The following is a 17,063-nucleotide window of genomic DNA, read 5'->3' on the forward strand; positions in this document are numbered from 1 at the left end:
AGAAAATAAATTTCTGTGCTTTAAAGCCTCCCACTTGTAGTATTTATGTTACAGCAACACTAGGTAACTTAGACAGAGGGTAAGCAACTTGCCCAAGGTTACAGAGCTAGTAAGCAAATTCAGACTCAGTTCTTTGTGGCTTGAAAGCTTGCCAAGCACTTAACTGCTTTAGTATACACCAGTAGACCAAGAAATAGAAAATCACATTAAAGAAAACCAGTGCACTATTAAGCAGCAATAGAGACTGGATATAAGCTTCTGCTCAAACATTTTAGAAAGATGGCATTGTGAGTAGTAAGAAATTAAAAAATTAGTTCCTTTTGAAAGCCCAACAGCAAAGTGAAAGGGGTTTCTAGAGTTTACTGTCTCTGATCAACCCTTTATTAATCATTATCTCCAGGCCACTTTACATCAAACTGCTTGACCGCCAAATCAGAAAGACATTCATCGATTAATTCAGGAAATACGAATGCTTTCCAACTGCAGACCACAAGCCTGAGATCCTTGCCTGAGATGCTTAATGGCTCTGACAAGAGGGTAACATTCCTTCTTTGTTATTATGGCTCATCATAATTACTTGGAATAAAAATAATAAATTTTAATTCAGCAATGCCTATGGCCGTTGGGCATCTTAACATAAAAGAACGAAAAATATAATTAACTAAATCAAGGCAATATGCCTATTTCCATCCCAGCTCATTAGTATTAATTGATTGGGTTAATTTTCTTTTGTGTTTAACAGTACCACTAAAAAAAAAAAAAAAAAAAAGAGGAAATGAGGGAGGGAAAAAGTAGACAAAAGTTCTGAATCCTACGTTAATTAAGGTAAAAATCATAATAAATATAGCTGACGCTCTTACCACGGTCACAAAATAATCTGCCATTTTTTTAATAAAGTTCAGGGATCAGTACACACAGCACCATAAATAATGGAACAAAACTTTGTCTCTGGTGCCATTTCCCCATTGCCTCAAAGACATTTACAACCCTCCTTCCTACCATACATGTTGTACTTCTAAGAAAGAAATGTCAATTCTATTTTATAGATGGAAATACGAGTAAGGTGCAGATAGAGTTCAAGAATTGTAAAGGCTCCTATGTAGAAGTGTTGGTTTTCCTAATATAAGAGCCTGGTCCTCTATATATAGCTGTTAGGTGATCTAGTTTCATTTTTACATAGGACCAAGCCTTTCCCAAGTGTATACATACTTCATGTAGAGTGTATTCTTTGTAATATTGTGAAAATGGCCAAAAAAGGACTTCCACTATAATACTCTGTATTTGGCTTGAAATGTTTCATGCTTTTTCTCATCCTGAAGAAAATAACAGAATAATAAAGAAAATCCTACTCAGCTATTTGTCTGATACTATAAATGGATATGAAAAAGATAGACAGTAACACAGATAATTCAAAGACTGAATTGCTGTTGATGATGATAATGATACTGATTCAATCTTATATCCAAATAGCTGTTTATTATTCTTCAAGTGCTTTCACACGTATTACAGACCAGGAGAAAATGTTAGAGATTTAGAGCTACTCATTATCAACCAGATAGTCACGAGTTGGGGTTCTTAACCAGTGAAGGCATTCTCCAAATGCTTTTTAGAAACAAACAAAAAAAAAACTTACCAATGGATTTTATATTCCTAACAACTCACAGTGCTATACATATATATGTGTGTCTATCATATATATGTGTGTGTATATGTATGTGTGTGAGTCAATGAAAACAAGTGGGAAGAGTGAAGGGTAAGTTAGTTGAGAAAAATGATATTTAAGAAAGCAAGGGTTTGAAAAATATACCTCTTCAATTTCATCCAGCACTGGATGCTGCACCTTGTGACTTGTCTATTCATTCAACAATCAATATATATTTTTTCAGCCTTCATCACATATCAGGCACTATTCTAGATCATGAAGAGAGAGTAAATAGTAAAGAAATTGATGAAGGCCTTTGCCTTTTTGAGTTTATTCTAGTGGAGGAGAAAGATGTTTAAAAAAATAAAAAGTAAATGTATATGTCATGTGGTAATAAGTGCTATGAAGAAAAGTAAAGCAGAATGAAAGGATAGAGAGTGATGGTGAGTGAATAAATTTTAGAGAAGATGGCCAGCACAGCCTCTGTGATATGGTAACATTTTCTCAAATTGCTGAATGAAACAAGTGAACTGGCCATGTGAATATTTGGAGGAAAAATATTCCAAGCAAAGGACATTACATGCAAATGCCCTGAGAGACAGAAGAGCAGAGGATGGGGTCAGTGAAAGAATTAAATATTTGATCATGGTAAGGGCTTGGGCCACCACACATCTGTCAGTTTGTTGTACTGTGGTGGCTTGCGTGTTGCTGTGATACTGGAAGCTTTGCCATTGATATTTCAAATACCAGTAGGGACACCCATGGTGGACAGGTTTCAGTGGAACTTCTAGACCAAGACAGACAGGAAAAAGGACCTGTCAGTCTACTTCTGAAATAAAAATGGCCAGTGAAAACCTTATGAATAGCAGCAGAACACTGTCTGATTTAGTGCTAGAAGATTAGCCCCCTCAGGGCATTTTAAATGGAAGGCATTTAAAACATGACTGGGGAAGAGCTGCCTCCTCAAAGTAAAGTCAACCTTAATGATGTGGATGGACTAAAGCTTTCCCAACCTTCATTTGCTAACATGGCACAACTCAGAATGAGAAGAAACAGGTGCAAACATCCATTAATAATCAGAATCTGGAATGTACAAAGTATGAATCTAGGAAAATTGGAAGTCATCAAAATTAAAAGCAAACACAAAAAGATCAATATCCTAGGCATTAGTGCACTGAAATGGACTGGTATTGGCCATGTTGAACCACACAACCATATGGTCTACAATGCCAGGAAAGACAAATCGAAGAGGCGTTGCATTCATCATCAAAAACATTTCAAGATCTATCCTTAAGTGAAGCCCTGTCAGTGATAGGATAATATCCATACAACAAGGAAGGCCAGTTAGTACGACTATCATCAAAACTTACACACCACCCACTAATGCCAAAGATGAGGAAACTAAAGATTTATACCAACTTCTGCAGTCTGAAATAGATCAAACATGCAATCAGAATGTATTGATAATTACTGGTGATTGGAATGTGGAAGTGGGAAACAAAGAACAGGGTCAGTAGTTGGAAACTATGGCCTTGGTAACAGAAATGATGCAAGCACAATTTTGCAAGACTAACGCCTTATTCATTGCAAATACTTTTTCTCAAAAACATAAACAGAGACTATACACATGGACCTCACCAGATGGGAAACACAGGAATCAAATCAAATACATCTGGGGAAAAAGACAATGGAAAACCTCAATATCATCAGTCAGAACAATGCCAAGGGCCAACTATGGAACAGACCATCAACTGCTCATATACACGTTCAAGTTGAAGCTGAAATACGACCTTGAGTATATCCCATCTGAATTTGGAGACCATCTCAACAACAGATTTGATGCATTAGCCACTAATGACTGAAGACCACCAGTAAGTTGTAGACGACATCAAGGTCATCATACATGAAGAAAGCAAGAGTCATTTAAAAGACAGGAAAGAAAGAAAAGACCAAAATTGATGTCAGAAGAGACTCTGAAACTTGCTCTTGAACATAGGATAGCTAAATCCTACAGAAGAAATGATAAAGTGAAAGCTGAACAGATTTCAAAGGGTGGCTGGAGAAGACAAAGTAAAGTATTATAATGAAATATGCAAAGGCCTGGAGTTAGAAAACCAAAAAGGAAGAACATGCTTGGCATTTCTCAAGCTTAAAGAACCGAAGAAAAAATTCAAACCTTGAGTTTTGAAGGTTCTGCGGGCCAAATATTGAACGATGCAGGAAGCATCAAAAAAAGATAAAAGGAATACAGTCACTGTACCAAAAAGAATTGGTCAGTGTTCAACCATTTCAGGAGGTAGCATATAATCAATAACTGATGGTATTGAAGAAAGAAGTCCAAGCTGCACTGGAGGTATTGGCAAAAAACAAGGCTCCAGTAATTGACGAAATGCCAATGAAATCATTCAACAAATGGATGCAACACTGGAGGTGCTCACTCACCTATGCCAAGAAATTTGGAAGATAGCTAGCTGGCCAACCAACTGGAACAGACCCATATTTGTGCCCATTCCAAAGAAAGGTGAACCTCTGAATGTGGAAATTATCAAACAATATGATTAATACCACATAGAAGTAAAATTTTGCTGAAGATCATTCAAAACTGGTTGCTACAGTACATCAGCAGGGAACTGCCAGAAATTCAAGCTGGATTCAAAAGAGATAGGGAACCAGGGATATCACGGCAGATGTCAGATGGATTTTGGCTGAAAGCAGAGAACACCAGAAAGATGTTTACCTGTGTTTTACTGACTATACAGAAGCATTAGATTGTGTGGATCATAACAAATTATGGATAACATTGTGAAGAACAGGAATTCCAGAACACTTAATTGTGCTCATGCAGAACTCGTACATAGACCAAGAGGCATTTGTTCAAATAGAACAAGGTGATACTGCTTGGTTTAAAATTAGGAAAGGTGTGCATCAAGGTTGTTTCCTCCCACCATACTTATTCAATCTGTATCCTGGGCAAATAATCCCCAAAACTGAACTATATTAAGAGGAATGTGGCATCAGGATTGGTGGAAGACTCATTAACAACCTGTTAATATGCAGATGACACAAACTTTCTTGCTGAAAGCAAAGAGGACTTGAAGCACTTACTGATAAAGATCAAAGACCACAGCCTTCAGTATGGACTATACCTTAATGTAAAGAAAACGAAAACCCTCACAACTGGACCAGTAAGCAACAGCATGATAAACAGGGAAAAGATCAAAGATGTCAAGAATTTCAATTTACTTGGATCTACAATAACACCCAAAGAAGGAGCAGTCAAGAAATCAAAGGATGTATTACATTGGGCAAATTCACTGCAAAAGATCTCTTTAAAGTGTTAAAAAAAAAAAAAAAAAGCAAAGATGTCACTTTGAGGATGAAGGTGAGCCTGACCCAAGCCATGATATTTTCAATTGTTTCATATGCATGCGAAAGCTGGACAATGAATAAGGAAGACCAAAGAAGAATTTATGCCTTTAAATTGTGGTACTGGAGAACAATATTGAATATACCATGGACTGCCAGAAGAACAAACAAGTCTGTCTTGAAAGAAATACAGCCAGAGTGTTCCTTAGAAGTGACAATGGTGAGACTTGTCTCACGTACTTTGGACACTTTATCAGGAAGGACCAGTCCCTGCAGAAGGACATCATGCTTGCTAAGGTAGAGAGTGAGTGAATGAGAGGAAGACCCTCGACAGGATGGACTGACATAGCAGCTGCAACAAAGTGCCCAAACATATCAATGATTGAGGCAATGGCTCAGGACTGGGCAGTGTTTTGTTCTATTTAACATAGGGTCGCTATGAGTCGGAACCAACTCCAGGTACCTTACACCTCCACCAAGGGCTTTAGATTTTATTCTAAACCCAGGTAAAATGAGAAGCCCCTGGGAGGGTGTGAGGATAAAAGTATTAAGATCTGACATATTTTTAAAGGATGTGTGTGGTGTGGACAATAAACTGTTCGGGGTTTATTTTAGCATACAATTTGAAAGCCAAATTCCTGTGACTTAAACACAGAAATGCTTAGTTTTCTATCACAAAAAGTAGCTTCAGTGTTGGTCAGTCCAAAGCTGGCATGGCAACTCCACCATCACCAGGGCCCGAGGCTTCTGCTTCCCCATTCTTAATGAGTCACCTCATGGTCCAAGATGGTAGCTGAAAATGCAACTACTGTATTTATACTCCAGGAAGAGGAAAAAAAAAAAAAGGAAGAACAAAGAAGGCATACCTCCTCCTGGGTCAGCTTTACTTTAGGAAAGCTCCAAAACGGCCCATACTTCTCTTACATTTGATTGGCCAGTTCTTAGTTACCAGGCTATGTGTAGCTATGAAGGAGGCAAAGAAATACAGCTTTTAAGCTAGCCACATGGCTGCTCCAAATAAAATTGTGCTATTAAAGAAGATAAAGAATTGGAAACATAGAAGCCAATGAAGAAGCAATTTGAAATGGTCTGGACAAAAAATTATGGTGGTTAGAGCAAGGTTGGTACCAGTGGAGGTGTTGCTATATGGGACACATGGTAAAGATTCAGTCAGCAGGATTTGATGATGGATTGGGCATGAGATGTGAGAAAAGGTAAAGGTCTAGGATGCTGTCAAGGTTATGGTATGAGCTGCAGAATACATGCAGTTCCATTAACCAAGATGGGAAAGTTCCTCAAATTTTGACTTGTGTATATAGTGGTACCTGTGTGATAAAAACACATCTCAGACACAAATAATATGCTCTTCTCCTTCTCTCCATTATTCAACTCTAATCTCCCATCTTTGATGCCCTGATCACTCCAGTCTACATTCTGTCTTTACTGCCTGCAATACCTATTTTAGAACCAGAAATTCTACCATCTTATATTTGTCCTCTAATAATTTTTCTTTAGTGAGACTGTACATTACTACCATTAAAATATTATTCCTTGCTTTTTCTCATACCTCACACAAGGAGTTCCTAGGCCACTTAATAAACACTCGCAAATCATCTGTTACACCAAATTTGATCTGAATTCTCTCCCTTTTCTCATTCTTCCTAGAAGCCATGACCTATATGTCCATGATAAAAATCTCAGTCTTACTCTCGGCAACCCTGCTCCCTGCCAACACCTCCTGTAGTCTTACTTGTACAGAAGCTGGTGTCCATTACTTAGTCTCACAGTCCTACCAACTGTCCCACTCCCCAAGAGAGGAAGGCGACTCTTCATTTAATTCATTCTTCCCCTCCACAGGATACCCATTGCCATCAAGTCGATTCCAACTCATATCAACCCTATAGGACAGAGCAGAACTGCCTCATAAGATTTCCAAGGAGCACATGGTGGATTTGAACTGCCGAACTTTTGGTCAGCATCTGTAGCTCTTAAACACTAAACCACCAGGGTTTCCCCTCTACAGGATAAGAATATTTTATTCTCATATTCTAAATAATAGAAGGATAAAATATTGCCTAAACCAGGATATTCAAGAAAAACACTATTGCTAGGTGATAGGTTTGGACAAGTGTTTGGGTTGCTAAGATCTTGAATTCGGTTAAGAGTGAGAAGGCAAGTGTATGCTGTAAACATGCCCCTGCTTTTGTCCTGCCCTTTCCTCTCTCTCTGATCCCTCTATTCCATCTTTGGTTTCTGGCCCTCTCAACATCCTTCCTTGATTGAACATTTATCTGGAACTAATAGTACATCCCAAAACTCAACTGGGCAATTTTTAGCTGGAAAACTTTTTCCAAATAGTTGCATAAATATAAGGGGAAGACCCTAAACTACTGAAGGACATGCTGGCTCCAGCAGAATTTGACTCTTGTAGGTACAGCCTTAGTTAAAGGCCTGCAACGAGCTTCTTTTCTCTAACCCAAGGCTTTAAGTCCATAGTTTTCCTTTGTCGTTGTTATATTAGGTAGTTTATAGGTGTCAGTAAAGCAACATTGCTCATACACACACATACACACAAACACACATACACATGTAAACACATACATGCATGCACACATATACACACCACAAGCACAGGGCAAGGGCCCAGCTAAAAGACCTATATTTTCCCCAGAAGGGCACTAATTAAATGATTTAGCATGAAACTTCTCCTTGAAGTTTCCAAAACATAGAATGATAAAATGCCTAATCAGAAAAAAAAAAAAAATTGATTTAGTCTGTAAGAGACAGATATCAAAATTACATCAGTTTATGTCCATTGAAAATATTTTATTTTCCCTTCATGTAGTCATGCTTTTACTTCAACAAGTACAAATGCTTGTGTAAGTATTAAATATATTTATAGTAAAGAACAGTGTTTTAGTGCAGAGTTTTATAGGTAGCCATAACTAATCACATTTCCTAAGCAATTTTCATTTGCCAACGAAGACAGACACTTTGATAACCATTCTTTATTATCAGCCATTGAAGTAGACAATGGTTTTATTTTCATTTAACAGATAAGGAGACAAATACGCAAAGAGATGAAATAACTGACCTAGTCCTTTGGTGATATGGTGGAAAAGCTGAAATTTGAATTCTCTATGTCTTCCAACTTCCTAGACCCTAGAGCTATGTGACCAATTTTGCAATAAGAAAGCCTATTTATATGACTTTTCCATGGGACCAAAAAGTCAAAACCACAACAGGGTAAAGGCAGGAAGACATTGCTTTTTTGGCAGGGAATTTCAAAGGGAGCAGCATTAACCAATTTCAGGGCATTTTGCTCTATTGTGGGGGCTGCCCTGGATAAGCATGACTACAAAGTGCTTGAAGAAAGAAGCATTTTCTTTAAGAAGGCTGTTAACCTTCTTGTTTTTTAAAAAAATTAAAATAATCAAGCTCTGTGCTTATCCGAGTCAAAAGAAACGGCTTTCACTTTGAACCCTCTGACCACTTCTTCCTTTCCATAGTAAGATCTCAATTTGATCTGCAAATAAATTGTTCAACCAAGTTCTGGAACTTATCCAAAAAGTTTCCCTCCCTCCTGCCCCCTAAGCGTGGTAGAATTACATACTTAATGCCAGCGATCTGTAGACCCCACAGACCTTTAACGTGCAGCAAGTTGAGGATGCTCGTGTTGGTGTCCAGCAGTAGCAACTGGCCACTCTCCACTGTGACGTTGTCGCCATCTTGTGGCACTCTTTCAGGAAACCAGCTGTGAGCCTTCGACCATCTCTGGCAGAACTGGAAGGAAAAGTTGCCCTGGAACACAGACAGTTTTTTGTTTTTCTTTTGGTTGTGTTGTTTTGTTGTTTGTTTTAAGCAGGATAGCACAGGTGATCCACCAACATAGAACTTCTCAAAGAAAATAAAATTAATTTAAATATAACTTTAAATATCTCAATAAAATTAGTCCCACTTCCCCATACAACTAATCCAAACAGGGAAAACTAATGAAGGGGCAAAGTTATACCTGAAGTGCCTCTGTGCAGGACCCCTGGAATTCTCCAACGACACGCTGTTATGTTTTCTTACCTCTCCCTCCACCGCCACAACACAGGGCCCCCGTCCGCCTAACAGATGGGATCAATTCCATTTTTTATTCTTACAGACATGTATCAAGTTTTGGACAAAAACTCACAAATAGCCTGGAATAGGGAGAATTAAAATGTTCTGCTTGATGGGTGGCATTTTGCTTTATGTAATTGGCATCATTTTTCACTGGCTCTACTGCCAAGTGTCCCTGTTTTATAGGGACATTCCTCTTCCCAAGTGCTCAGATCCATCCTCCCACTCCTGTTTTTAAATATTACTGCTGCCTTTCCCTCTACACTCACTGTACCAGTGCTGAACAAATCCCGTGCACAGCCAGAATGACCGCTGACTTCAGATGACAAGTAAATAGCCTGGGACCTTCCAGTCAGGGGCAGGGAGTGAGGCTGAGAGAAGGCGCCCAGAGGAGGAAGCAGCCCCTTTCCATCCCAGGTTTCGGTCCCATCTCAGAACTTTTGGCTTTCCTTTTAATTTGCAGTCACACTGAAGTCATGTGTTTTTCAAAACAAGGATGGAAAACCACAGAAAGCAGTCAGCATTCAGCTCCTGCAAGAAGTCAAGATGTCTAAATGTCCTGTGCAGTTATGGAACTATAATTATGATGTTGTTAGCTGCTGTCAGGCCAGCCCCCAACTCATGGTGACTCCATGCACAATGGGATCAGACCATTGTGATCCATAGGGTTTTTACTGGCTGATTTTCTGAAGTAGGTCACCACACATTTCTTCCTAGTCTGTCGTAGCCTGGAAGCTCCACTGCAGCCTGTTCAGCATCACAGCAACACACAAGCCTCCACTGACAGACAAGTGATAGCTATGCTTGAGGTGCACAGGTCAGCAATTGAACCCAGGTCTCCTGCATGGAAGGAGAGAATTCTACCACTGAACCACTACTGTTCTCATAAAAAAAAAAAAAGTTCTCATAAGTATGATAAATATAATGAAATCAGTATAAACCAGAAAACCAAACGCATTGTTGTCGAGTCAATTCCGACTCATAACAACCCTATAGGACAGAGCAGAACTACCCCATAGAGTTTCCAAGGAGCAGCTAGTGCATTCGAACTGTCAGCCTTTGTGGTTAGCAGCCGAATGCTCAACCACAGCACCACCAGGGCTCCAACTCATTATACAGGCCATGAGTTTATATCATTAATAGATATTAAAAAAAATACTAATATTCTGTTTTGGTCTGATTTACTTTCGTTTCCATACAATTATATTTCATTAAATTATCCAGCATTTTAATAATTCAAGAAATCAGTATAGAGAAAGCAATTCCCTCAAGGTAATACATACAATGTGTACAGTCCTCTCTACATACAATTCTTCCACCCTGCTTCCAAACAAATGTGAAGCATGACTTCCTATAAAAGAACTGCCTAGAAGATCCTCTTAGGAGGTGTTAGAGGCAGATGGGAAACCATTAAGAAGGGTTTATAATGCCAACAAATTCACCTACACAGAGAACAGTGTCCTGGAGTATTTCTGAGAGAGAAAATGGAAAAACATATTGCCAGAAGAACCTGTAGATTTTCTAGGAGAGCATACCGACCTTTAGGACAATAATGCCAAGTACTACACCCAACTCAATTACCTACAAGTCTTTGGAATTAGGAAATCTATAGTCTTTTCATTTTCTATGTCTACAGAAGAGAAAAAAAAGTCTATGGCTCATCTCAATTTAAGAGATGGAAAGACATAAGACATAGTGATAACCAGTTGTAACACCAGAGAGAGAAGAATGGGTTATATGGGAGCATTATTGTGGGCCACTCAAACCATGTCTCCATAATGACTATCCACACACTCAAAAAGTAGGAGAGTATTTTAACTCTATAGGATTTCACACTGAAGCTGGTTATGTTGTTGTTGTTGTTATGTGTTATCAAGTCAATTCCAACTCAGTTACAGGGAGGTAAAATTACAAAAAATGCCTCATATTAAGGCTATCCATTATATATTCTTATAACCCTTAATTCACTCATGTAGAATGCATAAAGAGGAAAGTGAGGTGAACAGGAGGAAACTAGAGTGGAATAAAGTGGTGAGAGGTTAGAAAAGGCTGAAATGGATAAAGAGGGGCAATCACCTGCATAAGAGGGTAAACCTTAGAAGAGGCCTGGATTTCAAGAAGGTCAGACTCTAGAGAAATTCTCTCTCTTGATTTTAAAGATGCTGTTTCAGACAGTGCTTCTCAGCTTAATGCTGTTTAAAGTAGAGCTTCCTCAATGCCATCACAAACCTACAGAACCAAAAGCTCAAGACGTGGAACCCAGGGATCTGTAATTTTAATAATCTCCTCAAGTGACACTTATGTATTAATATTTGAGGGCTAATTCAAGACAAAGGGCTAGAGGGGAGAAAAATACATCCAAGAACAGAACCAAGATGTTTTCTCTAGCTCAAGCGTTTAATGAAGGCCAAGCTGAACAGGGTGGTGTGTGGATGGGCTGTAGGAAGTATGAAGAATTCACCAGCACAGCTCTTTCTGAGACTCTGACTTGATGGTCAGATCTACACCCCAGCACAGAATTAAACAGATCATCAGAGCTCGTGGCCCCCAGAGTGAAAAGATCTGGAACAGTCAGACATTAATGAGCTCTTTAAGGGGGTCAAAGGAAGTTCATCCCATTGTCTTTCATTAATTAATAAAATTTTAAGTCTCTTATAATTTAGCATGGGTACCTGTTATCTAGCTCTATATGAACTTTAAGGACTTGATCTCTTCATCTGAAGCACCTGTGTGTCATCAGGTGCACTCCATATTTTACAATCAGGGCTTCAAACTGGTTCGTTCTAGTGTGATCCTTTGCTGAGAATTTTCAATTCCACCCCAGATATACTGAATCAGAATCTACATATTAACAAGATCCCCAGGTGACTCTTATGTACAATAAATTTTGAGAACCACTGTTCTACTAGTGGTTCTCAGAACTGGTCCCTAACCAGCAGTGTTAGCACTGCCTGGGAACTCGTTAGAAATGCAAATTCTCAACAGGGGTTCAAACAGGGATGAAACAGTTCAAAACCCTGGTTACAACATTTTGGCCTGGTCTGTCAACTTTCAAAAACTGCTATATTCAGAGAACAAGACACGGATGCCTTTTATCACCACTCACATTTAACATTATGCTGGAAGTCCTAGCTAGAGCAATAAGACAAGAAAAAGAAATAGAGGGCATCCAAATTGAAAAGTAAGAAATAAAACTATTCCATTCACAGACGATGATCCTATATGTAGAAACCCCAAAGATTCTACAAGAAAACTACTGGAACTAATAGAAAGATTCGATAGAGTTAACAGCACTCACGATCAACATAAAAAAATCAGTTGGATTCCTATATACCAACAAAGAGAACTTCTAAAAGGAAATCAGGAAAACAATACCATTATAATAACCCCTAAAAAGGTAAAATACTTAGGGATAAATCTAACCAGGGATATAAAAGACCTATACAAGAAAACTATAAAACTCCATTGCAAGAAACCAAAAGAGAGCTACATAGATGGAAAAATAATCCATGCTCATGGATAGGAAGATACAAGATTATGAAAATGTCAATTCTACCCAAAGCAATCACATATAGAACACAATCCCCATCCAAATACCAACAGTTTTCTTTAAAAACATGGAAAAACTAATCACCAACTTTATATGGAAAGGAAAGAGGCTCTGGATAAGCAAAGCATTACTGAAGAAATTTTAGGAGGCCTCACACTATCTGATCTCAGAAACTACTATACAGCCACCGTAGTCAAAACAGTCTGGTACTGGTATAACTACAGACACATAGACCAATGGAACAGAGTCGAGAACCCAGATGTATATCCATCCACTTATGGTCAGCTAATCTTTGACAAATGACCCATGTCAATTAAACGGGGAAGAGGCAGTCTTTTTAATGAATGCTGCTGGCAAAACTGGATGTCCATTTGTGGGAAAATTAAACTGGACCCATAACTCACACCATACACAAAAACTAACTCAAAATGGATCAAAGGCCTAAATATAAAACCTAAAACGATAAAGATCATAGAAGAAAAAATAGGGTCAAAGCCAGGGGCCCTGGTACATGGCATAAATAGAATACAAACTTTAACAATGCACAAACACCATAAAATAAACTAGATAACTAAGCTCCTAAAAATTAAACACTTATGCTCATCAAAAGACTTCACCGAAAAAGTAAAAACAGAACCTGCAGACTGGGAAAAAATTTTGGTACAACATACCCCACAAGGGTATAATCTCTAAAATCTATAGAATACTTTAACACCTCAATGACAAAAAGATAAATAATCTAATTTAAAAAATGGGCAAAGGATATAAACAGACACTTCACCAAAGAAAACATTCAGGCAGCTACAGACACATGAGGAAATGCTCATAATCATTAGCCATTAGAAAAATGCAAATCAAAACTACAGTGAGAAAGCACCTCACCCTGACATTACTAGCAATAATCAAAAAAACAGAAAATAACAAATGTTGGAGAGGTTGCAGGGAGTATGGAACGCTTATGCACAGCTGGTGGGAATGTAAAATAGCACAACCGTTATGAAAAATGATATGGAGCCTCCATGAAAAGCAAGAAATAGAAATACCATACAATTCAGCAATCCTACTTTTGGGTAGGAATATATTCTAGAGAAATAAGAGCCATCACGTGAATAAACATATGCACACCCATGGTCATTGTAGCATTATTCACAATAGCAAAAAGATGGAAACAACATAAATGCCTATCAGCAGAAGAATGGATAAATAAATTATGGTACATAAAATGTAATACCCAGAAACCATAAATGTAATAGTACTCTGCAATAAAGAACAATGATGAATCCACGAAACATCTCACAACATGGATGGACCTGGAGACCATTATGCTGAGTGAAATAAGTCAATCACAAGAGGACAAATATCGTATGAGATCACTATTATAAAAACCCAAGAAAAGGTTTATACACAGAAAAGAAAAAATCTTGGATGGTTACGAGGGAGGAGAGGAGTGAGGAGGGGAAATCACTAGGTAGATAGTAGACAAGTGTTAACTTTGGCAAAGGGAAAGACAATACACAATATAGGGGAAGTCAGCACAATTCGACCAAGACAAAGCCATAGGAGCATCCTAGACACAGCCAAACTCCCAGAGGGACCGAGTTACTGGAGAGGGCTGAGAGGATCATGGTCTCGAGGGACATCTGTGTCAATTGACATAATACTTCATAAAGAAAATATTCTACATCCTACTTTGGTAAGTAGCATCTGGGTCTTAAAAGCTTGCGAGCAGCCATCTAAAATACATCTACTGGTCCCACCATGTTCAGAGCAAAGAATATGGAAAACATTACTCCACATGAACCATAGCCTCCACCAGCCTGAGCCCAGAACTACTGGATGGTGCTCAGTTACCACCACTGATCGCTCTGACAGTGGTCACAAGAGAGGGTCCCAGACAGAGCAGGAGAAAAATGTAGAACAAAATTCAAATTCACAAAAAAGACCAAATTTACTGGTCTGACACAGCCTGGAGGAACCTTCAAGACTATGGCCCCCAGACACCCTGCTAACTCAGAACTGAAGCCACTTCCGAAGTCCACCTTTCAGCCAAAGATTAAGCAGGCCTATAAAACAATAATACATGATACATGTGAGGAACGTGTTTCTCAGTTGAATCACGTAAACCAGACCGAATGGGCAACACCTGTCCAAAAGCAAAGACAAGGCGGCAGGAAGGGACAGGAAAACTGGACAAATGGACACAGAAAACCAGGGTGGAAAGGGAAATGGAAAGAGTGCTGACACATTGCGGGGACCAATGTCACAAAACTGTTTGTGCATAAATTTTTGAATGAGAAACCAATTTGCACTGTAAACTTTCACCTAAAATACAATAAATTTTTAATTGCTATATTCAGCCCCAACCCAGTGATTGGGAAGGTCAAATATTATCTCCTCTTTACAGACAAGAAGGTAAAGGCTCAAAGAGCTTAAATGGTAAGTCAAAGGCCATAGCTGTGGAAACAGCCATGACTCATACAAAGCAGCTCCCACCTCAGGTCTCTTCACATACCACGCCCTCTCCTGGAACACTCTTCACACTCTCTTACTTCATTCAAGCCTCTGCTCAAATGTCACCTCCTTCCCTGTCTCTTTATCTAAAATAGCACTCCCAATCACTCCCTCTTCCCTAACACTGCTTCATTTTTCTTCCTAGCACCTATCACTACCAGATCAGTTAATTACTTGTCTATTTGTTGATCATCAATTGAGCTTACTCAAATATATGCTCAATGAGAGCAGGGACGTTGTTTTGCTCATGGCTATATCCCTACCTCCCTGGCAAGTTCCTGATACACAGTAAGCGCTCAACAAAAATTGATTAATTTATTACATGAATCTTCTACCTGCTAACCCCATGCACACATTTATAGACACTACACATATACATCTCTTCCTGATACAGTAGGTGATAAGACCTAAAATACTTCAAAATGCTCCATCCCTTAGATCTCCTGATCCATTGGGTTTGGCTCAATGCTTTCACAGCCCTTACTGTGTTTTCAAGTTCTATTTAAACTTAAACCAAATGATAGGGAGTACATCTAGATTAGAACCTGAGACTCAAAATTCATTCTCTATAGGAAGTACTTCACTGAACTTTTCTTTTACCTGAAGCTTCTCTATTCAATGTGATAAATTTCAAATGCATACAATTTTTAAACATTCAGTTTCAAGAGATCTAAGCTTGTCTATGCCCAGACTTCTCCTTAGCATAATAAAGGTATCATGAAATGCATACGTTTTTATTGGTGATTTGTGATTTAATACGAAACAATCATTAAATACTAAAGGGGGTCCCTGGATGGTACAAACGGTTAATGTGCTCAGCTGATAACTGAAAGATTGGAGGTTCGAGTCCATCCAGAGGCACCTTAGAAGAAAGGCCTGGTGATCTACTTCAAAAAAATCAGCCACTGAAAACCCTATAGAGCCCAGTAACCATGAGTTGGAATCCACTCATTTTGTTTTTGTTTCGTTTAAGACTAAAAGGCCTAAAAAATTAGCCTCAACCCACTTACCGGGTAGCTGGGGAAGTAGAAGGGCAATTTACATCCACAAATACATAATCATACAATTTTCATGCCAGTAAATTTATGATTACAAGCATATAAGGCTTAAGAATCTTAGCTCCTCCTCACTTGTACTGTTAGTACTGCTGGTGGTATCATTCCATACAAAGGACCCCTAGGGAGATGCCCCATGAAGTATTGGGCATGACTCACCTTCTGATATCTTTATCCCCCAATCCCTATCATTTTGAACCAATCAAGCGAAAAAGGATGCTGATGGCATTGATAAAAGATTTCCTGTCGATTTATTTGAAAGCCTATCTGTTGACACCAACATGGACTTTTGGTGAAAACCATGCTCTGAATCACCAACACAGCCCATAGGTAAAAGTACATTATACACCCACCTAATACTCTTTCCACCATAGTTCCCAAGGTGCTCAGCCTTTACTTCAGTTTGCTTCTTTGAGTTTATGGGGACAGGGTGGAAATAGAGATATAAGAGATGTAAGAACAGAACACAGATACAAGAACTATCTGGAACATGCCCTCATCTTTATCTCAGTATATAAACCAAAAAAAAAAAAAAACCAAACCCACTGTCATCAAGTTGATTCTGACTCTTAGTGACCCTCAGTACATACAGCCCCAAATAAACTAAAAAAGAAACAAGCAAAAACTTCCCTGCCTCAGCTAGGAAGCTTATGCAATTTGTTTTCTTCTTGCAGCATGTCAGCACTTCTCTGGACTTCAGGGAATGTGCACTGTTTGCAAATCTTACATGTCACCTAAAATGTACTTGCAACAGCACCAGAGTTATCTTGAAAGAAGTCATTGATCAGCAACTTGGAATACCAGGCAAAGCAAGGACCTATTTGTGAGCATG

General features: G+C 38.7%; 1 protein-coding gene across 1 annotated transcript in view; it reads right to left on the minus strand.

Moving 5' to 3' along the window:
- The window catches only part of PKHD1 (PKHD1 ciliary IPT domain containing fibrocystin/polyductin), a 595,384-nt gene that overhangs the window by 421,402 nt on the left and 156,919 nt on the right, over window positions 1–17,063 (minus strand). Inside the window, exon 35 of the mRNA XM_003404439.3 lies at window positions 8,653–8,809. Within this exon, the coding sequence (XP_003404487.2) occupies window positions 8,653–8,809 (157 nt within the window). The remainder of the gene's footprint in view (window positions 1–8,652; window positions 8,810–17,063) is intronic.

The sequence above is a fragment of the Loxodonta africana genome, chromosome 1, assembly GCF_030014295.1.
Source record: "Loxodonta africana isolate mLoxAfr1 chromosome 1, mLoxAfr1.hap2, whole genome shotgun sequence".
Taxonomy (NCBI): Eukaryota; Metazoa; Chordata; class Mammalia; order Proboscidea; family Elephantidae; genus Loxodonta; species Loxodonta africana.